The 26,699-nt window shown below is 31.3% G+C and overlaps 1 protein-coding gene across 2 annotated transcripts in view; it reads right to left on the bottom strand.

Annotated features, from left to right (window-relative positions):
• Nucleotides 1-26,451, bottom strand: part of LOC118202189 (uncharacterized) — a 115,244-nt gene extending 88,793 nt beyond the window's left edge. Inside the window, exons 1-5 of one of the 2 annotated variants that reach the window (XM_085809583.1) lie at nucleotides 26,140-26,451; nucleotides 15,241-15,388; nucleotides 11,847-11,964; nucleotides 7,736-7,801; nucleotides 1,453-1,518 (exon numbers count right to left, since the gene is read on the bottom strand). In XM_085809583.1, coding sequence (XP_085665709.1) covers nucleotides 1,453-1,518; nucleotides 7,736-7,801; nucleotides 11,847-11,964; nucleotides 15,241-15,388; nucleotides 26,140-26,413 — 672 coding nt within the window. In that variant the 5' untranslated portion in view covers nucleotides 26,414-26,451. The remainder of the gene's footprint in view (nucleotides 1-1,452; nucleotides 1,519-7,735; nucleotides 7,802-11,846; nucleotides 11,965-15,240; nucleotides 15,389-26,139) is intronic. The other variant, XM_085809582.1, reaches the window with a different exon arrangement.
• Between the last annotated feature and the right edge of the window lie 248 nt (nucleotides 26,452-26,699).

The following is a 26,699-nucleotide window of genomic DNA, read 5'->3' as shown; positions in this document are numbered from 1 at the left end:
AACATGACATTAATGACAAACATTGAAAATAATTTATAACACGCAAACTTGAAGCACAGTTTTTAAACAGAGACTAACAACCTTCAAAATCACTCAAATGATTTGGAAAGTTGGCCCATTGAATTTTTAAAAACACTTATTGCATCATTTTATTATTCACAGATGCTAGATTAATTTTGAACAGCTTGTACTAGGTTGCATTTTTTTTGCATTTGCAGCACATTTGTAAAATGTTTTTTTTTTTTTCCATTTTCTCACATTCATCCTGAATTGTGTTATATAATTGAGGGTTTGAAGAGATGGTCAATTAATTATGCAAACAATCCGACAAAGTTGAAAATAAAACTTGTAACACTTTAAAATGATTTGATGACTTGCTGATACCCAACTGCATATTTTGAATGACACAGAAATGAAAATCCTGAAGATTAAAAGAAAAAAAGCTGGCATAATAGTTTTTCCATTGCCGTTTCGGAACACAAATGCCCGTTTGACTTTAAGATGTGATAATTTATTTTATTATAGATAATATTATAAATGCTTGATTTGAAAATGCACCAATTCATTTTTTGATCATAGCCAAGAAGACTTGTGTAGGTAATAACTGGAAGGAAAATCGCAATTGACTTGATGGTTAAAAAATAATTTCTATTTTTGAACAGAAACAATTTTTCAGAAATACATTTTTTCTTAATTGCTACAATGCTAGGGGTGCTAAATGCATCCCGCAATTTTGTATATGCAGTTAATTTTAGAACAATAGAAGAATGCAGTCAACTGAAGAGATATCAATTAGCAAGCCCGTGGATTGCAGCAATATAGTATATATAGTAACATTTTTTGTTAAGCTGATTGTCTATGAATTATAAGCAATGTAGAATGTTAAGATGACTTAATGCAGAATTAGTTTTCAGATATGAGGCAGTTTCGAAAAAGTTATTTCTATTTTAGAATACAGAGGGGTAGTGCCCGAATTAAAAAGAGGTATTAAGGAGCTATTGCTAATTTAAAGTATAATTCAGAGTTACATATTTTTTATCTTATATATATATATGTACATATCATAATATAATTCGAATGAGAAAAAAAAATTGAAATGAGAACAAAGGATTAATAATGAATCATTTTCAGTTTTAGAGAAAGGATGCTAAAGATTCTTACTTTGCCAATTTACCAACACACAGTTACTTCAAATTACTGGGACGTATTACAAAAATCCCATTTTAGTATATATATATGTAACAAAATTATATGAAATAATTACAAAACTATCTTATCTCATCAATACTTTCAATATAAAGTGCAAGCAACAGTTTAGTAGGTGTTTAAAACAATACTGATTTAACACTCTGATGCTCTTTCATTGGTCTGGCTTTAGTGCTACACAGTATTTTTACATCGTATTTCTTAGATTATAAAAAATCACTATATGAAAACCTAAATAATACTGACTTTTAACTCGTCCTCAAGGAATTCAAGATCTACAAGCCCATCTGGAGTATCTCTAATTCTTACAACCTATGGGAAGGAAAATGTATTATTTAAAAAATAAAAGCAGCAGTATAAGCATTTATGCATGTATGTAACAGTCACTTCAGTGCTTAATAAATCTTTTTCTACTCATGTAGATACCCTAAAAGAATGCAGAAAGTACTATGCTGCCCGGTAACGAGATCTTACCTTCACCAAAAATAGTACAAATAGTGTTGTGTTTGACATAGAAACTTTAAAGCTTTGATGTTTTAGGTTTACTGCGTTAAAACTTGGCATCGCCTAATATTATTAATTTTACTGCGTTGAAACTTGATGTTAGGTGTTGAAGAATATTTTTTTTTTCATTAAAAATGCTCAATAACATCCTCTCTCTGTTATTATTATTATTATGTTTACTTTTACAAAAAGCTGGAAATTTAGAAGTCACCAATGAAATGAAATACATTTGCTGAAATTTGGGATAGAATCATACGTATGTAAGGTTAAATGTAAGGTTGGCTATGGCTTAGATTAGGAATGAGCAGCAAGGTTGATCACAGAAGACAACTTCAATACACAAATTCAACTTAGCTGTGACTCATAAAAATAAACGGTTGTAGCTCCTTTTGTATCATAGCTGACACTTTAAAATTTGCCTTGCATGTCAGCCCATCAAGAGAGTGGGAGGGCCACATCCAGTGTCGCCTGCTCGCTGTCCAACATGCCATTCAGTGGATTCATCAGTTTTTTATTCTGTCTGTATGCATAAGCATCATTGGGGGGGGGAGTCCAAATGGATATTTCTGTTGAAAATATGAGACCTGAAATTTTTTATAATTACAATCCTCCCTTTATTTCATACAAAAAAGTAAAAAACACCCTAAGATCACCAAATGTAGGAGATACGTCTATTCTCGTTTTGTTATATATATATCTACACGCATATGCTATTTGGTCTTTTGCATATTTAACTCTCCAAGGGTTAAGGTCATAATATTCCATACAGAAAATAGCTTCCCAATTTGCTACACACAAAAATTTCTGCCAGCTCCTGTATCCAATTTCAGCTCGGATGTATAATGGAAGGAAAGGAGTCAAGGTACAAGGTGAAAGGGTCATTTTGTAATTACAAGCAAGAAATTACCTGAGGATTAATGTTCACAAACACTGAACATCATTCTCTACTTACGAATTTACATACTGAAGATTCTTAATCATTTTGTTTGGTTACACACCAAATTACGAATGCTTGGTTATCAATGATAATACAATGAAATGAAATTTAATTTGTAATTTTATGTGGGTATTTTTTAATTAATAAATATTATTATTAAAATGTTATGCTGGCTTAGTATTCCCTCTCTCATTATCATTTATTAGTTTAAAAAACACAAGTTTGAATGTGTTAAATGTTAAGATTTCTCTAGGTAAATTGTGATATATTTTTAAAAATAAAAAAGTTGATCTTAATTACTTCCAATAAAAACATAAAGGTTTCCAATTATCAAAGACCTTGTTATTGACTTCTGTAAATTTACAATAGAGAAAAGCCAATTTCTTACTAAAAAACTTTACTGCACTATTCACTTTAATCATTCAGTTTATGATTCACTTAAAATTAATCAAATATTTATGGCTATTAATACATAAATATTTATTAAAAATTTTCTTTTAATATGTAAGTATTTATTAAAAGTCTAAATACATATTTAAGACCTATCAACATCTGTTTCCCAATCATAACTACCAAATATTACCTTGTTTCAAATTTGCAAAACCATAAGTAACTTAGTAACTGACCACCATGGTTTAGAAACCAAAGGTATTTGAATGTTCAAACTACCGGAAAATAGCACTTTGGTGAATCAGCATCATCAAAATATTATAACTGGAGTTTTACTGATGGCCAACTTCAAGATAATTAATGCAGTTAGGCACCAAATTTAGACTGGTTTTCAAAGTTAGGGAAAAAAATTCTGCATCAACAACTTTGAAAATAACTTGAACACTTGCCTACTACAGCATTTTTAAAATTGAAAGCAATGATTTTTAACAACATCAAGTATAATAAATTACTTACCAGCGAACTTCAGTACTACCATGACAAGAAAGAAATTTCTACTAAAATTAATATACTGCATCAAAAAATTCATTGTCACCAAAACACACAATGCCAGAAATAAATACAATATTATTTGAAAAGTCTTTTATTACAACATTATTAAAAAAGAACTTCCGAACATGATTACTTTAAAAAAACAAACCTAGTTTAACTGTCCTCAAAAAATAAAATAACAGCATTACACAGCAGAATTAAAATTTCAGTTTCAACAGACAACAAATTTTCAAATCTGTATGCACTCCCTAAATTTAAAAATATTGCAAATGTTCAAATTCAGATTCATAGCCAATGGCACTGAGAACCACAAAAAATAGACAGACTTCAAATTTGCTGAAAAGCTTAAATGAATTCTCAACATAATTAAAATCAGGTAATCAAGAGCACGAATACAGCTGCATTAACAATAACCACATACCGATTTTCATTGCCATTAAAGATACGAAAATTAAAATTATTAATTGCTATGATGTCGAAAATTTACATTAATAATACCATTTATAAACAGGTAAAAGGTATCCCTATGGGCTCTAATTCATTTTTGGCAATTTATAACCTATACCTTTTTTACTAAAGAATTTCAATGCCACCCCCCAAAAAAAATTCTATCCACCTTTCCTAAAACTTAACAAGACAAACTTCTCACCCTTAGATTTATATATTTTAGGCTACAAAAAAGTAAAAATTTATCATAAAAGAAGAAAATTTTATTTTGATACCATCAAACTATTTAACTGGTCCTCGAACATCTAAAAAAAAAAAAAGTAATATTTAATACTATTCACACTCATCTATTAAGAATAAAAAAATGTTTGCAATGAAATTATTTTCCAGAAGAAATTCAACTAATAACGTATCTCCTTATAGAAAACAGAACTCCCAAATTCAAAATTTCCCAAACATAAAAAAATGCAGGCTTAACTTAAAATTTTCAAATTACATGTTTACAGTGATATGGTCACTTTACCCTCAACCAAGGGACAGGTAAAGAAGGATGACTTTTACAAGCAATTTAATGTTTATATATAATTTATCACACGTACCCTCTCAGATTTTAGTTTTTTAGAACACTAATCTGGTTTCTACCCCTAAAATATGTCTACTGTTTCTGAGATTTTAGATTTTTAGAAATCTAATCTGGCTTCTATCTTGTCATTAACAAAAGATCCACTTTCTTTTAAAAGACGTACTACAGCTTGCTTACAGGAAGACTATTCTTTTTGGCTAGTTATTTTTCATTATTTCCTTACCTGTATGCCAGAATTAAGTTTAAATCACAGATTTAGGGCTTAAAATAAGTCACCATTTTTTTCTTCCAAAAGTCCCCCCCTTTTTTTTTCAGCCAAATACATGCCAAATAAACATCTTTGGAAGGACACCTTCCCTTTCTGTTTATTAAACCCTTTTACTGGTTTCCACCCTATGATAGTTGATGCTTCTAGTTTTGGAAACTCTGCTTCCAAGTGTTCAAACCAAAAAATTCCGGCAACCTACCCTATCCCATGCATTTAAAATTAGAAATTTATGCCATTTTGCAAGAAGTTTACTGGACTGCAATAGCAAGTTCTTTTACAGCAATTTAAAAAATCAAATATTCTATTCACTTACGAATACTTAGTTTAAAATTGACAGCTCATTAAAGATTAAATTTTCATTTTCACTTTTTCCAAGTAACAATATTTGAATGTTCAAGCTGACATGTCAGCTCTTTTTTACTTCTAAGTTTGACTACCTGGAAGTTTATATAACGTTTTTGGAAGTTAAATCTCAAACTGTGTGATGAAAAATAAGCAAGAGTAGCTGTTTGACAATGTGAGACTATCTGAGGAATAATTTTTCAAAGAGGGAATTAATTTCAGTAGTTTCGAGTCTTACAGTGTCAAGAGGAAAGAAACATGTTGTTCGGATCTCATTAATCGTCCTTGTTTAATGTTGTAAATACTCATCCCTTGAAAAGTTCTGTTTGAAATATTAGGCAGAGGTGGTTATTTATTTATTTTTTCATTCTATCTTTAATTTAAATGTTTACACCAATGTTTAAATATTTTAGTTTTCCTAGCAAAAGTTTGGTTTCTGACTTAGGCTGCAAATATTTTCACGTTTAATATAACAACATCATAAATAGACCCTACACCTTTTTCCTCAGATAGGATAATCAATCAAAAAATCATTTCCACCACTCAATTTTCGGCCATAAGACTATTACTATGATGCTCAGAACTTATGATTATGAGTTTTCAACTACTTAAACCATAGTCGGAATGCAACATAAAAGCTCAAGTGAAAGCCTTTTCTTTGAAAATGAATGACACTAAAATCTTCAATCATGTGGCTCAAGTAATTTTGGCAGCAAATCATGATCATTAAAATATATATTCCACTGCATGTAGTTTTACCCACTGTAATAAATTTTTGCTAATTTTATTTTTCGACATATTTTTTGGTTTGTACAATAATATACAAAATGTCAGGTATATTCAGTAATGATGGAAACAAAAAGAACAAAGCAAAGAATAAAAATATTCATGCACATAAAGGCTGATTCTGGTTGAAAAGTATTATCTTTAATATCCATGTACACTATTAATTGGTAGTTAATTTTCATATGAATTAACAAAAAATGCACAGTTCATCACTTTCACTATTTAGCTGCCAAAATATATTTGCAACCCAAAGAAACCATGGGTTTGTATTTCAACAATGTTTTGGTCCCATATATTCAACAAGAAGACATGCTTCTTTGTCTGTAAAGGCTACATAAACAGATATACATAAAAAAAAAATTTATTTCAATGAATAAAATTCAACCAGTTAGCAGTAAAACTGAAATTTATATATATATAAACTAGCGCACTTAACCTAGCAATTTGTATTTTATATTATAAATCTTTTTACAAAAATAACTTAACTAGATTTTTCCTGTTGCATTCATATAACTTTTTGCAGGCATGTTTTGTTTATTTACTTCAGAATTTTCGCATATTTGAGATAATAAAAATGTAGAACTCTGCAGGCAGATTTTAACACAGGAAATGTCAAAATTATACATCTTATATCATTTTAAAGTTACATTTCATTTCCTATATTTTAGTTTTCCATACATTCACGTTTTCTTTTAAAGCAAATGCTTTGCAAGTTCACCATCAGCATTAGTCTTTTAAAAATTTTTTTAATGTCATTTATATTAAGTTGAATATCTTAAAACAATTTTATTCAGCAGAACATGACAAGAAAAGTACAAATATCATTATTTTTAGAAAATATCATTATCATCAAATATCATTATTTTTATTTTTAGAAGACGTTTATAAATGCTTTTAAAAGCATTTTCATTAATTTTACTCTATTCCTAATTTTTCTTAAAAACATTTAGAGGCACACCTTTCTATTTTCATCTAAAACAGAGTTTCTTAAACATTTTTCAATCGCAACCTTTTCTTATCACTGAGATTTTTTCGTGACCCCCAGGACCCCATATTTCGAAAATTTTTGTGGGATCCCATAAGTATTGTGCAAATTTGACAAATGCTTGAGTGAAACTCAATTTTTTCACTTGTACTGTAATATACTATTGCAGTTTTAGGTCATTAACTTTAATTTCTAATTTTAAGACACAGAACAAATGTGATAATTTTAAATAAGTAACAGACGAAATGGCAGCGTCACATGCAAAGCAAAGCAAATGAACGTCTATAGTATAAAAATAATGCGTTGAAAAGTTTCCATTTTTTTCTTTGTCTGTATTGCCTTATCTTTATCTATTTGCAGATACATTGAGTAAAAATATTTGGTAATTGTAAAATTATTATTATAAGTTAAAGAAAAATCAAAGTTGCTAAAGTTTTTGACGACCCCCCTGCTGCATGTCCCATGACCCACACTTTAAGAAATCCTGCTCTAAAATAATACTCACATTCTCCTCTCATGCTTATTTCATAAATATTGTACACCAAAAGTATTCATGCAACCCCGAATAAGAGTACATAAATATGACTTCGCAAAAACACACAAAACGCTTTAGGCTGATGTCTTACTAGTTATATTTTGAGAAATAAGTAATTTGTTACCTTCAAAAAACTAATTTTTTATTCATTACAGCTGAAAATTATCACTAAAATTATGAAAATCAAAAACACAACATACCTTTGCATCAATTTCTCTCCATGGTAAAAAATTAGAGTTATGCTCATATGGCCCAATAAAAACTACCTGACAAGAGAAATAAAATTAGTTAGTAATACATTCATACTGACCAATAAAAACTACATGACAAAAGAAATAAAATTAACTACATAATGTATATATTATATTCATTTGGACCAATAAAAACCACATGACAAGAGAAATAAAATTAACCATCTAACATATATATAAATATATACAGTATTAATGCTCTTTCCAACCCCCTGGTAAAAGAGATAATTTTTTCATGTGAGAAGGAATCCTTAAACACCATGCATAAACTGAGTATTAATACTATGTAATATATGGCAATCCACCTGACTGTTGCCACTGATAGTGTAATGTTGATGATTATATATGCATTTACAATGACAAATAGGCACATTAATGAGTGTCACTTCAGATTCACAGTGAGAAGGCACAAGATAAAATGTGTTTTTGAATACACTGGAACTAGTCTCACTTCATGCAGAGTGAATAAAATGAGAAAGCTTTTGCTGACCTATGGCATGCAAAAAAGGGTGATTGCTCTAACCTTGTTAAAAGGTTCAATGCCCTTCTGATTCAAACCACCTTATAGTTACTAATAGTTTGTACCCATCAATTTATCATAATCAAGCTTCTGATTAAAAGAATGGCAACATTAACTCACCATAAAAAAACAATGATCAATAGGTGATTTTTTTTTTTTTTTTAAAGATTTAATGTGAATAAATGTAATATTATTGGAGTCAGTATTAATGTATTAATCTTATTGGAGTCAGTGAAAAGCAACAATTTTGGTTTGTAAATTGCTTGTGGCTCTGCTGAGTACGTAGCAGTGCCAGAATTAGAATTGTATTTTTAACTCTTTGGTAACCTGGAGATGATTACCTATATGTGCAACTTTCTTGATGCATCTTTCTAAAATTCACGCCAGTTTTACTGAAATTATAAATTTGGTCTCTACAGAGACCCTTTTTCTTGATGAATTTGTAAAAATTAGTTTTAAATGTATAAATATTTTCTATTCCAGCAGAAGGTTTCTACACATAAATATTTGCCTTACCGATTCCATACTATTTCTTTATCTATTAAACCATACAGCAATAAATTTAATCTCTTTTCCATGAAATTGCTCCTAAAATTTGATAGATTCTATGACAAAATGAAGTCTGGCATTCCTGGTGCTCTTACCTGTTATACCATAATTCTAGGCTCATTTCTCCTTTTCCGATTTTAGCATTTTTCAAGTATTCCCCTTCCTTTTACAGAAGCTCATTTCACAAACACACTGAAACTCATTTCACAAACTGTCTTTATGAGCTAGTTTGGGAAGGCGTTACCAGTTGACCTATGCTACATTGCTGGTGTTCCCCATACTTTTACCTTTATCCTTTACCTTTCATAAGCTGTCATTCAACTTCTGGTCTCTTTTTCCCAGCCTTCAATGGTGTAGTCTGTTCTATATTTAAATCCACTGTAACTTTATTTATAACTTCACCTTTATACAACTTTTTTAATGCCTTTACTATGATCTTTGTTGTGATATTATTTTTCTTCCTTCTATTTTTTCAAAATCATTTTCCCAATGCAGGACGGCCCACCAGCGGCCGAGCGGTAAAGTCGCTGAACACTGGTAGTTCGGTCCGAGGTTCGAATCCCGCGAACGGGCTGGCTGCATGGGTGTTTTCGTGGTTTTCCCCATGTGTAACGTGTATACGAGCCAGTTTCCCTTAGAAAGTCCTCCACGAAGGCATCCCTTCTCTTAGGCAGATAGCCCTCGAGGCTTTGCCGTAATTAAATTACCTAACCTAACCCAATGCAGGACAAATACACAAGATATTCCTACTTCAAAAACCATTTACTTAAATGGGCAGGAAAACAGTTTCAACAACTCTGACATAGAAAGAAACATAACTCACTGAAATGAGCATTCTCACCTTCATGAATCTTAAGTAAAGGTTGTTAGAACAAAGAAATTGAATGCTCAAGGTCACAGGAATAACAAACACCATCCCTTCTAAGAATGAAATCCTGTTTGATTCAAAGATCTCAAACAAAGAAGATCTAAACACAATAAAAAGATACTTTTTGAGGGGGATGACAAATTTATGCAATGTTGAGTTGCCAGAGTGAAATTAGCTACTGAAAACCATATAATAATTATCTAATGAATTAAAATATGTTTAAAAAGAAATATAAAATTTTAGATGACAAAATACTGCACATCATTTCAAATTGATTAACCCATTAGCCGCTGGTGTTGCATTGACGCAATGGTCAAAATAAATGCATATATAAATATAACTACCTAAGATATTTTTGTGTAGGGAATATTATGAAGATTATTTCTGTACAAAAATATTTGCCTTCAACAATCATTTTGTGTATATTAATTAATCTCATACTTTAAGCAAAATTTTCGACCGGGTATTTTTTTCTGAAAATATTTAACGAAAGAATCACCGTCTTAATGAGTGATCTATTTTTAGTCAAGGTCATCCTTTACCAGAACATTACATCAGTCAGATGTTTATATTTGTGTTGGGAAGGAAGAAAAAAACAGGTGTTGCGCTGCGGGAAATGAGTAGTCAATCTCCTTTTTCACTCATTCCTTTCGATGTTTTAGTTCATGCTCTGGTTGTTCAAAAATGCCTAGAACGAGGTATCTTACATTAGAAGAAGCCCTTCAAATATTTTTTGACAAAGAAAGAGATGATGCTAATGTTAATAATGACCAGAAATAAACTGATATTGTTGTTGTTCCCCCAGAAATTGCAGAATCTAGTGACGAAGAAGAAAGGAATGGCAATGTTTTAAATAATGATAATGATATTTTACCAAATGATACTGCTGGAGAAGTTGAAATTCACGTAAGAAGTAAGTTTCAGCCTTCTAAAAGCAGTTATAGTCATACTAAAAAATTTAAAAAGCAGAAATCTGAAATCTTGTGGATAAAAAAGTAACTGTTAGTTATGTCTCAGAAAGAACATGAAGAAAGAGATAGAAGAGAAATTATAAAAGTCAAAATATAAGGTAACAGTAGTGCACAGATTTTCGATTTTCATTCTGGTTTACACATTTACTCTCTTCTCGTTGAACAGGCAAATATATACACTCAGCGAACCAAAAAAAAAAAAAAAAAAAAAAAAAAACCAGAATTTATTGCATCTGAAGCATATATGAGAAGATTTATTGGAATATTATCGCTTACAGGATATCATTCTTTACCTCAAAAAAAAAAAAAAATGTATTGGTCTTTTGATACGGACATTTCTGTTCCTGTTGTACGAGAATCGATATCACGTTTGCAGTACAGGAATATGAAGCAGAATTAGCATTTGACAATAGTCAAATTGACAGTACTGATAAATTATATGAGGTGAGACCGTATCTAAACTTAATAAATATCACCACTTTTTACTACTGGAAATATAAAGTCTCTTTTAGATTTCAGACGCGAGAATGCATTATTCCTTTTGCAAACTCCTATTGAGAGTGTAGAATTAGCCAGAAATAGATCAGCAACAGGAAGACCTAGTAAATTCAGTATTCAAAAACTATTGCATGGAGATGGTAGACATTTTATCTTAAAGTTCGTTGATAACAAAAGACTTTGCTGGAAAGAGTACCATAGCCAGACTGTTTATAGATGCTTTATGTAATGTAGCTTTACATCATGATTGTAATCAAGCTTTTCATGCTTGAATCTTTGAATTGAAATAACCTGTATTTGTAAAAGAAATACAATGTATATTTTAATATTAAATTAATTACAAGTAAAGTGATTTGTAGATTTATAAAACGTTATACAGCTGAAAAGTAATCCTGCGCTCCACTCAAAAGAAACATCACACGAGTACAATCCTACTCACTAAACATCCGTAGTCTTATTCCGCTGATGTTGCGCCAACGCAACACTCACGTTTTCCACAGGTAAGAGCATTTTTTTTATTTTCAATGTAAATTTATGTTATAAATGCTTAATTTAATATTTGTTGTAATTTTCATGAGAAAAGAAACATTCCTTGTAGTTTTGGCGGTTAATGGGTTAAGCTATAGTCAAAATTAAAGCAAGTAAAATACTTACAACAGGTAGCTGAAGATTCAAAGCATGAATTAATTTTGTAACAGCACTTGTGCATCCACTTCCCGTAAAAACAACAGCATCATGTTCACTAGCATTAACCGCATTCCGAATTATGTCTCTAAATTTTCAAGGAAAAATAATTACAAGAAATATTTTTAAGAATGAGTTTTTGTAGAACAAAATCTATTACCTCTAATTCTGCTATTATGAGCATATGAACTCAGTAACTGGCATATTACATCATTGCAAATGTGTACATAATTTTACTATTCAAGCAGCAGGGGCCATAGAGATGCATTATGACATCTAGCACATTCATCAGTTGAAAACACCGAAGAAACAATTCCTAACACTTTTCCACAGTTCCGCTGCAGTTGATTATCAGCTACTCAAAAAGTGTTAAAAAACTATGAAATTAATAAAGACAAAAGCAAATTTGATTTGTGTGCAAGCAAGAGAGAAGTCAAAGATGATTCAATTTCAAATGATAGTATAGTTGGAAAATATTCTTTTGATTAGCTATTTTAATTTACCAATGTATGTAACATCCAGATATAAAATTATTTTCTTAATTTGCAAATGGTAAAAAAATTCAATATACCTTACAGAAAGAAATCATAATGCGCCCCCAGCATGTTATGTTTAATGCCAGCAGCACATGCCTAACTGATTTGGCAGATGTATTTTACAAGAAGCAGGACTTACAAAATAAAAGTTTTAAACAAATTATCGTGCTTGAAATAACAATGCAGAGATTCTACAACCATCACAGCTCCTACAAGTTAATTAGCCATCATAGTTTATCTTTTACAATAAAAATATGAATACTGATATTCAAAATTGCTGAATCATGAATCAGTAGAATTACGATGATATTGCAAATATATTCAGTTGCTGTATTAATATTCGAAATCTAATTAAACAACAGACTCCCTTTAATTGCAAGAGAAACACACCAATGCAATAAAAATTAGAGGAAAAAAAAGCAACCACAAGTTTGTGATGATTTTGAATAAAATAATTTATTTCAAAAGCAGTCAAACATGGGTCACTCTTCTTCAGAAGGGGGTAATACATATATTTCTTTTCTGTCTAGTTTTCAACACACTGCTTCTGCAGAATTTAACCCTATGCAAGCCAATGTAGCAGAGGAAAGTTGTATGATAATAATGCTCTTTTTTTCTAATAAAATCTAAGAGATCTAGGTTTTTATCCCCTCTTTCTGCCTCAATCAATCACAGAACATATTAGAATATTATGATAATAAAATAATCATAACACCTATCTCAAATATAAATGACCATCAAAAGACAACGCAATAAGAAGCTTAAAAGAGTATTAAATAAACTATCCATAAATGAAATTAAAAAAACCAGCAGCTCCAGTAGAAACATCTACATTACTTAAACTGGATGAATTTCAATATGTTTAGTAATATGTATAAACTTGCTTTTAGATCAAATATATTTTTAATCATTTGTGACAGAACACTCAATTTGTGTAGAAATGAATGCTCACAGAAATATAAACAATAAAATGCATTTAATGTTCATACATGATTGCAGCAGAAATTCAATCAATGTAAAATTTATATTGAAGGAGTTTATAGCAAAAATAGAGCTGATCAGCTGAAAATGGAATTTTAAATTAAGGTTGAGAATATTATTGCTGCTATTATAAAATTGAATTTTGAAAATGAAAATATAACATTACATAAGAATACCATAAAAGAAATTCATTTTGTTACTGAAATTAGGAAATATTTCCATGGATAACATGAATACAAGCCAGTTTCAGGAAGTCCTCAAAAAAAGCAGCCTTCCTCTCATTCAGATAACCCTAACATGCTTTGCCGTAATTAAACAGCCCAGTCCAATCCTGACACAAAATTATTTATTTAGTACTCCTCCAGAACAAAATGATAATGAACATAGGAAAAAAAAAAAAAAAAAAAACACCCTTAAAAATTTTTATCAAGAAGATATTATATTTGGAGGATATCATTAATAAGATTTCAGATATCAAAATTAGGGGAAAAAGCTTTATTTCTTAAAACAATATTTTTTCTTAATTTTTAGAATCTCAATTCAATAAAGAAACCAATAGAACTTCAAATACTGTGACTTTCTAACAAATATAATCTTTATTTTTTTAATATATATATAAGAAGAGGTTCAACTTTCATTCATGTATACATACAACTATGGCCTGAATGGCTCTGCCCCTAATTATCTAAATTTCAACTTTTAAATTTCAGTAAGTGTTCACTTTAAAGTTGCAAAAATCCAGTTAAACACTTTTTAAATATACAGGCTATTAAAATCAATTGCATAACGAACAGCAGCAAAGTATGCCTTTGATAATGAAATTGATTTTTTACCAAAGCATTTCCACATGTACTTACTTATAAGCATGAACATACGTAATTACCTTATAAAGTATGTACTTCCTGTCAATAAAATACTTTAATTCAAACCTCTCAAAAATAACACTCTTGATTTTTTTTAAATACGCACATCATATTTGAGAAAATAACTTTCCACAGTTAAATAATAAAAAAATGAAGAGATTTGATGTAAAAATTGACACAAGTGAATAAGAAATTAAAAGATTATTGCTGATTACAGTTTCATTAAAGTTTAGTCCAATTTTAGCAAAACATTCTACTACAGTGAATTCAAAAGAAATTGTAATGCCTCTTACAGAAGCTGGAGGTGCTTAGTCAAAACAATAATAAATTTAAAATGTCAAAGATTTTTCTAGATCCTGATGTTGCTCTCCCCCCCCCAACACGAACTTTAAAATGCACTTTTCCTGATCTGTATAAACATATGATTAGAAGCAGTAACCTTAATTTAAATGTTATAACATTTTTAAATACTGAAAAGTTCCCTTTCCCCTAACAGGCACAGCAAATAATTCCTAGCCATTTAAACAACTAAGCAAATCTTAGGTCCTTTTATTGACCTGCATTTATTCTACCAGCCTCTGAGTGCCAATCTTTTGATAATGCTATGGTATTAAAGTTGTAGATAACAAACAGTCATCAAGACCTCTGGATATGAGCTTCAGTGAACTTCCCCAAGATGCTACTAAGTAAAACATGAGATTTAAGGATACAAGAATAATGTTTATGGAAAGTGTGCAAACCATTTTTGCAACATTCCAGACCAGCTAGTGACCAACAAAATCTCTAGGAAATTATCCAACAGCAACTCACCTTCAAGTGGTGCTTCACTGTGTTTAAGATGGCATACATACTACAGGTGGACTCAAACAATATCAGAAAGTAATTCTAAAGCTTTTCTTCATTGTGAATTTTCAATCAAATGGCCTTATAAATTTTATTCAAGGGGATATTAAAACAATTTATAAAATACAGATAAACACTAACTTTGCTTCGTGTCGATAATAAGTGCTCTGAAGAGATGTAGCTGTTATTATGGTATGAGTATTTCCATAAAAGGGAAGGACTTTGTCTCGAATGTAATCTTCAAAAAAATTCAGTGGTTGTCCGGAGGCTGCATAGTCACAGTATACAACTAAAAAGAAAAATTTCATCACATGACACATATACAAAAACATAGAAAATGTTGAATACAAAATACAAATTAAAACCTAGAGTATAAATGAGAAAAGTTTCAATTATGTGAAGCTGAAAAAAGTTAGGAGTTAGCCTATCTTTTAATCTGAAATAATAAAAATATACAAAATTTAAACCCATTTTCTAAAAAGTAACACATTTCAAATGAATTATTTGCATACTGAAAGAAAAAAAATTCTTCACTGATTCTGTGAAGAATCTCAGTAAATCTTGTTGAGGGCTTTCTGGGAATATTCCTCATTAGAAAAAAGAACTACATTTACAGAAGACTTTAAAAAGGTATTTTTCATCTTGCAGGTAGTTTTTTTTTTTTTTTTTTTTTTTTTTTTTAGCATTAAGACAAAAAAGGGAGTAAAATTATCTCTCTACAGGTATTAAAGGATAAATGACTGGTTGCCAAATAAAGGCCGAAAACTTTATCAACAGACAGCTGTGGGTTTCGTAGCATTCTAAAAAATAGTTCATTGCTGTAAAATGACAATATACACAAAGCAAAACTATTGACTTGAATAATCAGTTATTTTATGTTTTGAAATCCGTATTGTTACTTCTCTCTTTCTGAAGGTTTTGAGATTGTTACTTTAGATAAGTGTTCCTGTCTTTGGCTTTGCATTATGATTGCCGATAGTTGAAATCTATTCTGGTTCTGAGCCAAATTTGTGTTAAATTACTCAATGTAGCCTTCAGCTATTCATTTATTAAATTTAAGCTTTACATCTGATCTACTGCTTTTAAGTTTCTTTTCATAGATCTGGCAGAGTTGTAAGTACCAGGAATTCCTTCTGTTTATCTTATTTAGCTTTAAACAAAGGGTCTTTTACACCCTTCCCAAGTTTCTGTTGTCACTCATTATCTACATAGTGTTTGGATGATAGCCAAGATATTTATACTTTAATACTTTAGGGGCTCTTATCTAAAGTAGCAGACCTCAAGAAACAGATAACATTCTGTCTTAACAATTTCAAAACCTCTCTATAGATACGGGCGAACTAATTTGCATTCTGGTGGGAAAACGGAAAGAGAGAAATGACCAAAAAGTTTCAAAATGCAGAACACCTGGTTATTCAAATTAAAGGAACCTCACATTCATAGTAAAGTTTAACTCCCTTGGCATTCATCCAACATTACACTCTATGTAGATGATAAGTGACTGACTACTAAGTCTAAAGTACAATAGAAACTTGGAAAGGCTGTAAAGACCCTTGGTTTAAAAGTAAATAAGATGAACAGAAGGCACTACTGGCACTTACCAACTCCACTAGTATTTATGGCGAGAAACTTAAGAGCAGTATCTCAAATGCAAAGCTTAAATCAAATAAATGAACAGCCAAAAGCTCCACAGAACAATTTAATGCAAATTTACTCAGGACTTCACCAACATGGATTTCAACTATCGGCAACTATAATGTAACTCTTATCTAAAGCGGCAAACCTAATAACAATGCCTCAAGAAGCAGAACACACTCTGTCTTAACAATCTCAAAACCTCACTATAAATACACACAAACTAATTTACATTCCGGTGGAAAAACAGAGAGAGAGAAGCGACAGTACAGATTCCAAACATAAAATAACTGGTTAAAATTTAAAGAACCTCAGAAAATAAATAATAAAAAATTCATGAAGTCATTTCTAACTGCTTCTAAATTAGGCAATCAAAAGAGCACAGAAGAAAGCAAAATACATAAAAAGTAAGCCACAATTTGGTAAAGCAAAACTAAGTAACACATAATTCAAGTCCGAATAAATTTTCATGGTTTTAAAAAACCCCAAACATTTTTTCGTGCAAGTGAGTCAAAGATACAAGTCTGTTTCAAATACATTAAAACACTATGCAACTGGATTATCAAACATCATGAAGCAGCATCTTCATATTGTAAAGATCCAGTTTATGATTCTTACTATAATCACATCATTACAGGCAATTTTGATACTATTAATGATTTTTCTTATGAAAAAAGGAACTAAATTTAGGCTAGCAAGCACAGTTCCTTTTCTCTTTGCATTAAAAACATTGAAGGCAACACTGAAGATTTCATTTTGAATACCAGCTCTAAAGTAAATCTTCCCATTCATACTTTTACGGAAAGGAAGCAAGCACTTTTGAGCAAAATCAAACTAGCACTTAACAGAAATCACAGCTTAAAGGTTGACCAGATTGGCCATAATCCATTGGCCAGAGATTAAAAAAGAAAATTTCTGAGTTTAAGGCCAAATTCACTATTACAAAAAAAGATAAACTAAACTCAGTGGCACAAGTGGGCCAAGGCCACCAGTGCCCTGAAATCTGGTTTCATGACCGTGGGCCCCGGGGTGCATAAGCATATGCCCTGAACAAGTGGTTAGCTTGTCACAGGACCCCCAGTGTTTAGTCCCCAAGCAAACTTGGTACTGATTTTATCAACCCAAGAGATGGAAATCGAGGGATGGAAGGCTGAGATGACCTTGCCCAGCCCGGGGATCGAACCCCAGACCTGTGGTGCTGCTGTGTGATGCGTTAGCCACTGCGCCTCACAAAAATAGATAAAGCAGGCAATAATTTCAGCATTATCTGTAAGAAATCTTTCCAACTTCTTAATGAAAAAGAACTCAACCAATAACATACTTTCCAAAAGTAATGAAAGATCAACTATTAACAAGTTTCCTACTTTTCACAAAAAACTTCATTTATTGCTTAATTATGAGAACAATGGCTTTTGGAACTTATATGCACTGTCCAAGTTTCACAAGATCCCTATTAAATTCAGGTATATAGTTAATGGAACCAAGAACCACAAGAAAATGTTCAACTACATTTCTTCAATTAAACTTAATAAGAATTTAAAATTTATTTTTGATAAAGCTAATGAAGAACACCACTTTAGCTGGATTGTTAATAACATAGTTCCTGTTCCAAATGCAGTTAAAAAGATCAAAATACTTGATATAAAGTTGCTATGAAAATCTTTACACATCACTGCCGCTTAAAGAAATCATCAGTAACCTACCTGAATCAGCTTCAGGTATGCTTAATGCTTTAGATGCTAATAGCTGGGAAGTCTATCTCAACTTCTCGCTTTTTCATCGTTATGTAAAGTTTCAGAATACTATCTGCAAATAAATGGAATCCCAATAGGCACAAATTTTCAACATAGTACATTTGCAATATGTACTTATTTTCAAGAGTACAAATTTCTTCATTCATTTTCAATAAATGATTGGCAAAAATTTACCTTTACTTTTGGATATTGATAATATCACAGCTTTCAACGATTTTAATCTCACCGAATATCTACCATTCCTGTCTAAACTAAACAAGGGTAACTCAGATCAATTGGCTGGATTATCTTCATGTTTGCATTATCAATCACTACGAATTATGACTTTATGACAAGAGAAAAAATTTCAACTTTACTTCAATAATGCTAATTACTGGAAAACTAATCTCCAACAAAGTAATAGAAAATACTAGTTATAATCAACTAGTTTGTATGAAAAATATTTGTACAGAAGTTGAGCAGCAGCAAAAAAGAAATATTTTATTTGCACAGACTTGGACAACTTATCGAATTTCACTGGCATTTATTAAAATACAGTTTATGACAGATGTCTACCACCTGTAAAATTTTATCACATTATGAAGACTATTCTTAAACCTAACATGACAAACTGAAGCTAAGGGGGTGAGGGAAAAAACATAGTATTTATATATGTACATTTTGCAATTTTTCAGTTCTTCTATTTATAATTCTGACTCTTACTTTAACTAACAAATTGTCCATTTTAATTTCTAAAATGTCACTTTTTTAAGCCAGTAAGGGTGAAGACTGTTAACTCTTTTTTTAACAAGTTTTTCTTTTTCATTTTTCCTTGCTTTTGCATATTTTAATGACTTTTTCCATTTGAACTTTAATTTTTCTTTTAATAAAGTTTTTCTTTAAGCTGTCAGCTACTCTTTTAGCCAATATTACTTGGTGACATTAAAAATTGCTAATAGTAATAGTAATCCATTTGTAAATTTCCAATACTCAACACTTTTGTAGCAACCTACAATGTATAATGGTCATTTTTCTAAGATTTTAATACAATTTACCTTTGGTTAATTTGAGCTGTTTGACAAAGGGCCGACCTTGCGAACCAGATTCTCACAATGATTGATGATGAAGGATTTCACGTTGGCAACATCTGGCTCACAACTGAGGCACACTTCCACCTGAATGTTTTTGTAAATAAAAATTTAAAAAAAAAAAAAAAAAAAACTGGTGTTTTGAGGGTTGTGGAAATTTTTATTTGTGCAAACATTGGGAGAACCCAACGTTATTAATTGGGCAACGGTAGGCAGTAGACATTTTTTGGCCCTTTTCTCACGTGAATGTGAATACTGCAGTTTTGGAACAATTTTTCGTCACACCGCTAGCACTGAAGGATCACCCAGGCACCAACTGGTTTATGCAAGATAGAGCCTGACCATGTGTTCCACTTTCTTCGTAAATACTTTGCGTAAATAAATATGATGTCATACCTCAGTCATACCATCTGAAGTGAAGAGAACAGACAGGTGATAGATACTAGACATGAATGGTGTATTAAACCATGTCTTTTGATTTACAGACATCATATATGTGGATTCATTTGCTAATTAACCTGTAAATAATGTTGAAACACTGCTTCCATGTTGAATTTAAACATATAATTACAATTTAGCTTAGTGTCGCTTTTGATGTCACCATTGTTTTATGGTTCATCCTGTGAGCTGGAAAATAAAATTACAAAGAAACAATTTAATGATTATTCTCAACTATTATTTTGAAGGAATTGTAAGTGTCAAGAGTCAAATGCCATTAAATACATCTGAAAAGGTGAGAATATTTATTTCCTTTACTTAGAATGGAACTGGAACAGTTGAAAAAAGTAAGAGCTAGGGAGAAGGCTCAATTACAAAACTTATAAGCTAACTATTGAAGAATTAATAATGAGCAATTTAAAAGCATTAATAAATTGTTTGAACACTAAAATTGAAAATATCAAATTAACTGATAATTATATACAGAAGAAGTTTAAAGAATTGTGATGTGGAAATTAATTCTATAGAAAAGTATCACAATAATCTAATAAAATACAAGTGTTACCTAATTGTTAAAATAAAAGAATTATCAGAGAGTACTTGAGATAATAATCCTAATGAAGGAATAAACATGTCTAGTTCTAGTAATGTTCCAAACCAAAGTACAGAAACATCATCTATAAAATTACCTAAACTGACATGTCGGCTTAATTTTTAAAATTAGAAGTGCCAGAGCCCTATGGAAGACTGTCAGGAAAGAGGAACAAGAGCAAATAAATAAAATGACTATTATAATCATTAATAATTAAATAGTTAATTATTATCAAATTAATAAATAATCATTTATTAATAATAACAATTAATATTTATTAATCATTATTTATCTCATCATTAATCAATGATTGATTATTATTTATTAAAAATTAAATTAAAATGAAATAAAATATAAAGAGATAAATTAAAATTTAATAAGTGATTTTTAATATAATTTTATTGCTGCTAAAAATAAAATTTCCAGATCAAATTTCTACTGAAATTGTTGTTCCATAATTATATAAAAAAAAGTGCTGGGAGCTCCAGTGCGCTCTGTCTAGAATTATGATTTATCCCATAAACTGAGAAGTACCAGAGCTGGACTCTGGCACAATTTAAGCTCTGAGAAATGTTATGGTTATTCTTCAAATTGGTTAGAACTTATGGGTCAATTCGAAAGCATGACAGATAAAAATCCAAATTTATCAAAAACAGAAAAATGAATTTGTTTAAAAAGCTTTCTCGATAGCTCAGCCAATAAAGCTATTTCCAGTTTCACTCTTACTGAAAATGATTATGAAGCTGTTCTAGAAATGTTGCATTTCAGATTTGGACAAACGAACATCTTAATTAATTCACATTTAGGGCAACTTTTAAATATTTCACCTGTTAGAAATCCTAAAGATGTAAACAGACTAAGAAAACTTCTTGGCCATACAAAGTACAGATCAATTTTGAAGCATTGAAAATAGACTCTGCTTCCTACGGATCACAGCCAAAATATTAAAGATGAAAACTCACCCAATTGTAAACTTTTACCCTAGTTTTTAAAAGGTCTATTAGACTTTTTGAGAAATTATATACTCAGCACAGAATGTGAAGCTTCTGTCAATTATAATTCAAAAGAGAAGTTCTCATGATTAGAAAAGGCACTATTTTTCAAACCGAAACATTCCCCTGTTAAAAAAAAAATAAGCCATCGACAGATGAATTATGGCTCTAATGTAGAATTGGGTGCCCCTTCGATTAGCAATAATTTTTTTAAAAATTTGGCGATGAAACCTCCCTTCTGTTTACCATGATAGTTTTAACTTTGTTTTAGCTTCCTGATTTTATTTAAATGGAAATAGATTGATGTATACATGGACAAATTTAAGGCAGTGCGCAATGCCTAGTTTGTGCAATTCTAGGATTTTTTTTAAGTGAAAACAGATCGATGTGTACATGGACACAGAGTTTGTGCAATTCCTTGACTTCTTATTTTGGTTTTGTGTATGGGCCATCTTGATATTGTGCCTTCTAAGCGCCGAACTTGGCGTCAAAAAAGAATCGCCAACAATCAAAGGGCACCCAATTCTGAATTTTTAGCAGCATCGGTCGATTCTCAACGTGTCTTTTGCGAGGACAGGTGTCACAACTCAACGAATTCTGAAATTTGGAAAAGAAAAAAAAAACTTGGTTAATCTTTGGATTATGGTAACTTGGCGATTTTTTGGCGACCAAACCTGCTACAGCAACCTGCTAGTTTTTGTTTGGACACCATTTTGTTTTCACGAAGTAAAGGCTTTTTTTTTTCCCAACAATCTGCTAGTTGAATTACGCTTATGCTAGAACTTTTATGGAACAAAAGTGCTTAATCATGACGAAGATAAAGTGCGAAATTGGGAGAAAGTGCAGAATCGCAAACTGCTTGCTGCGTTTTTAAGAACTGCACATACACGGTATCCACGTACACGTCGACCTATCTTCACTTAAAAAAAATCCCAGAATTGTACAAAAATGGAATTGCGCACACTCTTGACTTTATCCATGTATACTGCTAAAGTCCTAGCTAGTAACCTTTATCGCCTTACCAAAATGTCGCCAAACTACCTGTTACCATATTCCAAAGATTAGCAAAAAACTTTTATTAAATATTTAAAACTGATTTGTTATTCATTTCATCAGGAAAAAGATAATGATAAAACTGAACAGAAAATGTTGGATTTGAATGTTATTTCTGCAGTTTTGTCATATAATCCCGATCAAACTAGATCCAATAAAATTTTATTATAAACTGTTTCTGATTCGATTCAGAATAATGGAAAATGTGAGAATTCTTTTAGGTAATGATTCAATGAGAACTTTCATAACTAAAGATGTATCTAGTAAAATTACTCTTGCGATTATTAGAAAATAATCACTTTATGTTTACTTGTCTGTAGATAAAACTGCAATAGAAGACGCATTTAATGTCATTAAAGCAAAACTCGAAAATATCAGAGACCCTTGTTAGTATAGATGTTGAACTCGTGTTAGAAACAGGAAGTACCTCCAATACTATAATCGCCTTACAGATTTAAATTTTGCTAAAGAAAACAAAAGTACCTCCAATACTATTATTGCCTTACAGATTTAAATTTTGCTAAAGAAAACAAAGTTTTGAAAAATTTACAGTTAGCTGACTATAGTAAACAAAACTGCAAAATCAACATTCTCATTGGAGCAAATTTCTACTATTCCATAATTACAGGTAAAATTAAAAGAATTAAAAAAAATATATATAGTGGCCAGAGAATCATTATTTGGGTGGTGTTTACACGGTAAAGTAAATAATGATTTTAGAGAATTAATAAACATGAAACTAATTGTAAATGAAAACTTGATATCCGATCAATTACAAATTTTGGAAGTTAGAAAATTTAGGTTTCAAAAGTAATACAGTAAAGTCCCGGAAACTTAACATAATGTGCCGCACATACATAACACGCCGATGCATAAATAATAATTATAAGCACTGTATGTAATATTCGCTCTGTTTGCCCTACATATACGAGGGCCATCCAGGAAGTAGATTACGTTTCCGTCTGTGTCCGCTAGGGGCGGGGCTAGCGCGGCCATCTTGGGGTCAGAGCGTTGCGCAGCTCAGTCTGCATCTAGCCGTGCTAGTGAGAGGTTCGTGCTGTGCTCCATTCAGATACTGTGACGGTTTGAAATGTCTGCGTTAATGGAAAATCCCGCGAGCTGCGCTCAGTAATAAGGTTTCTGACTGCAAAAAACTGTAAACCGATAGAAATCTATCGGCAGCTTCGTGAAGTGTATGGGGACAACATTATCACTGAAGGTGGAGTGCGTCAGTGGGTCATAAGATTTCAAAATGGCCGAACCAATGTTCACGACGAAGATCGAAGTGGGAGACCCAGCATAGTGACCGCCGAACTTCTCGAAAAAGTCGATGCTAAAGTCCGTGAAAATCGAAATTTCACAATAACGGAACTTTCTTTGAGTTTTCCACAAATTTCGCGAAGTTTGTTGCACGAAATCATCAGCGAAAAGCTTGGTTACCACAAGTTTTGTGCAAGATGGAAGGCAAGAAGAGGTAACGAAGTGGTTGAAGGCGCAGGCGGCCGAATTTTTCGACGAAGGAATTTCCAAGCTCGTACATCGCTACGATAAATGCCTTAATTTGTATGGTGACTATGTAGAAAAGTAGTATTTGAGTGTGGCTTTCATCTGTATATAATAAAATTTGTTTCCTATACTTTGTTTATTTTTTTATTCCAAAACGTAATCTACTTTCTGGATAGCCCTCGTATCTTAAAAAAGTTCCAAAAAAGTTGTCGGGTTTGTGGGACTGTAATGTAATCAAAACGACGAAACTGTAGATTCAGAAATGAAGTCTTTCAAATTTGATATCAAGTATAAGAATGGTAGATACCACACAAGTTTATCATGGAAGCATTTAACCTCTTCGCGACGGGCGAATCATATATGCATTTCGTACGGACGCATGTGAGGCCCGGGCGGTTCACCCATGCACTCCTGGAGAACTGGCCAAGTGAACGGGCAGTGGGGATATGCATTTTAAGCTGAAACAATTTTTAATAGCCACTAGATGGCACTCTGTGTCCATTACATTTAAACTGAACATAGTTTTAGTATTCTGACCTTCAGATTGTTTATATTCTGGCTGTTTTTGGTATTTTGCTTGTCAGCTGTGGCTGGGGAGGGGGGAAATCGTAATGTAAACAAACGCAGCTCGGCTCTTTAAATCGCTGCGTGCTAATGAAAACATTCTCGTATCTGATTTATATCCAATTCCTTTTTTATTCTATTTTTTTCCTCTACTTTGTACGGTCTTTTAGGGTTACTGTGCGGAGTTTTTTTACGTTTTGCATTGCCTTCAGATATATTTCCGTTCCTTCTTTTTTTATTTAGGAAAGCCTCACCTCCAGTCTATTATGACGGGAAGGAGGCGCTATTTATCAGAGGAAGAATACCCTAGTATGGTTAGTGAACCATTTACTAACGCAAATGAGAGTACTGATTCATTTTCTAAGGAGTTAAAAAGTGATACTTTTTCTAAGAGTTACAAGGTGATACTTCTCTGTGCTTCGAAATTTACCACACTCGTTTTCGTTTTAAATTTTGTTACTTCTTACTGTAAATAGTCTTTATTGTGTTCTTTTTAATAATTTTAAACTTTATTGATGGATTTTATCAATTAAAACTTTAGAATAATTTGAATAGCTCTTCCGAAAAGTATTATGGAAGATAAGCAACTTTTTAAGTATATTTCCATGTAAAATAAAGAAATAAATGTTTTAAGGGCTAATTTTAACATACATAAGAGCTCAAGTAATAATCTAAAATGATACCAAAAATTACGATGCTAGAAGCGAAACTTTTGTTTTTCTGATTTTTGTTATAAAATTAGGCTTAACGATGCAAAACCTCCGTCCTGTACGGTGACTGCCTTCGATTCTCTTCCGTCCCGCACGAGCGTTTTAAACAAAGGTGCGCCGTCGCGAAAAGGTTAATGGAAGACAAGAGAGATGCTGCACTTAAAGATTTAGGAAATTAAATAGCAAATTTAAGATTGATACTTTGTTTGTTCAATATATAAAGGTTTTAACAATTATGAAATAAAACAGTTCAGGAAGACAAGTGAAATGAGAAGATCCTATTTTATTTCATAGGGCGGACATCATGAATGAATGAGCAACAAGCAGACTAATAATAGTTTATGATGCTCATAAACCAAACAAACTTTCTTTCAATGATTGATTATATACTGGTCTGAACTTATATCTTGATATTTTTAATTTACTGATAAAATTTATGCTTACACGTAATGTAAATACGAGCTAGTTCCCCTTATAAATTCCTTCAAAAAGACAAATCTTTCCTTAGACAGACAGCCCTCTAAAGAATGCAAATAAACTGATTTTCAACGAATGCATATATTTCAGAGTTACATGAAAGAAGAACGTTTATTATCATAGGTTGTGGAGAAGATAACAGACAAACAGTTTTTTTTTTTTTTTTTTTTTTTTTTTAGATGTGGTTGATTGCACGTGCATTACAAAAAGAATTCATAATATATAACTGTCATAAATAGCTCCTATACATACCAGATCTTCTACCATAAGGGCCATCGAAAAGAGCTCCTCGGCTAGAAATATTTGAATATATCTCCTTTAGAAGAGAATCACTGTGGGGGCAAATTCTAATATTTTGGTTTTCCTCACGAGAATATTCCTGAGGTAATGAATAAAATTTTCGATCACCTGATTCTTTCAAACATATTGTATTCATTTCTGCAGAGTCCACTAAACAACGAGAAAACGAGTAATTCAATGAAAACAATTTAAAATAACGCTCAAACAGCAACGTGGGAGATTTCATGCAGAGAATTTCGACAGACAGACGAAACAGACAGATGTCTTGTTTTGCTATCGCTAAATCTTTCTGCCCGCAATGTTAAAAATCAAGCTTAGGTACAGTGTTGCCAGATCGTGCGATTTTTCGCAAATTCGCAATTTTTACAAACTTGTAATACGAAAATTTTAGTGTTTTCGATTTTGCGAAATTTTTGTGACCACCATCATTTCTTTATGATAATTTTGCGACTTCAAATACTGCTTTAATATATCGTAAAATGCTTATATGTTAAAATAATGTATCAAGTAAA

This window comes from Stegodyphus dumicola, chromosome X2, assembly GCF_044657685.1.
Source record: "Stegodyphus dumicola isolate Sdum_Otavi_A_Nest chromosome X2, ASM4465768v1".
Classification (NCBI taxonomy): Eukaryota; Metazoa; Arthropoda; class Arachnida; order Araneae; family Eresidae; genus Stegodyphus; species Stegodyphus dumicola.
This window is presented reverse-complemented; position numbering and strand designations above follow the sequence as displayed.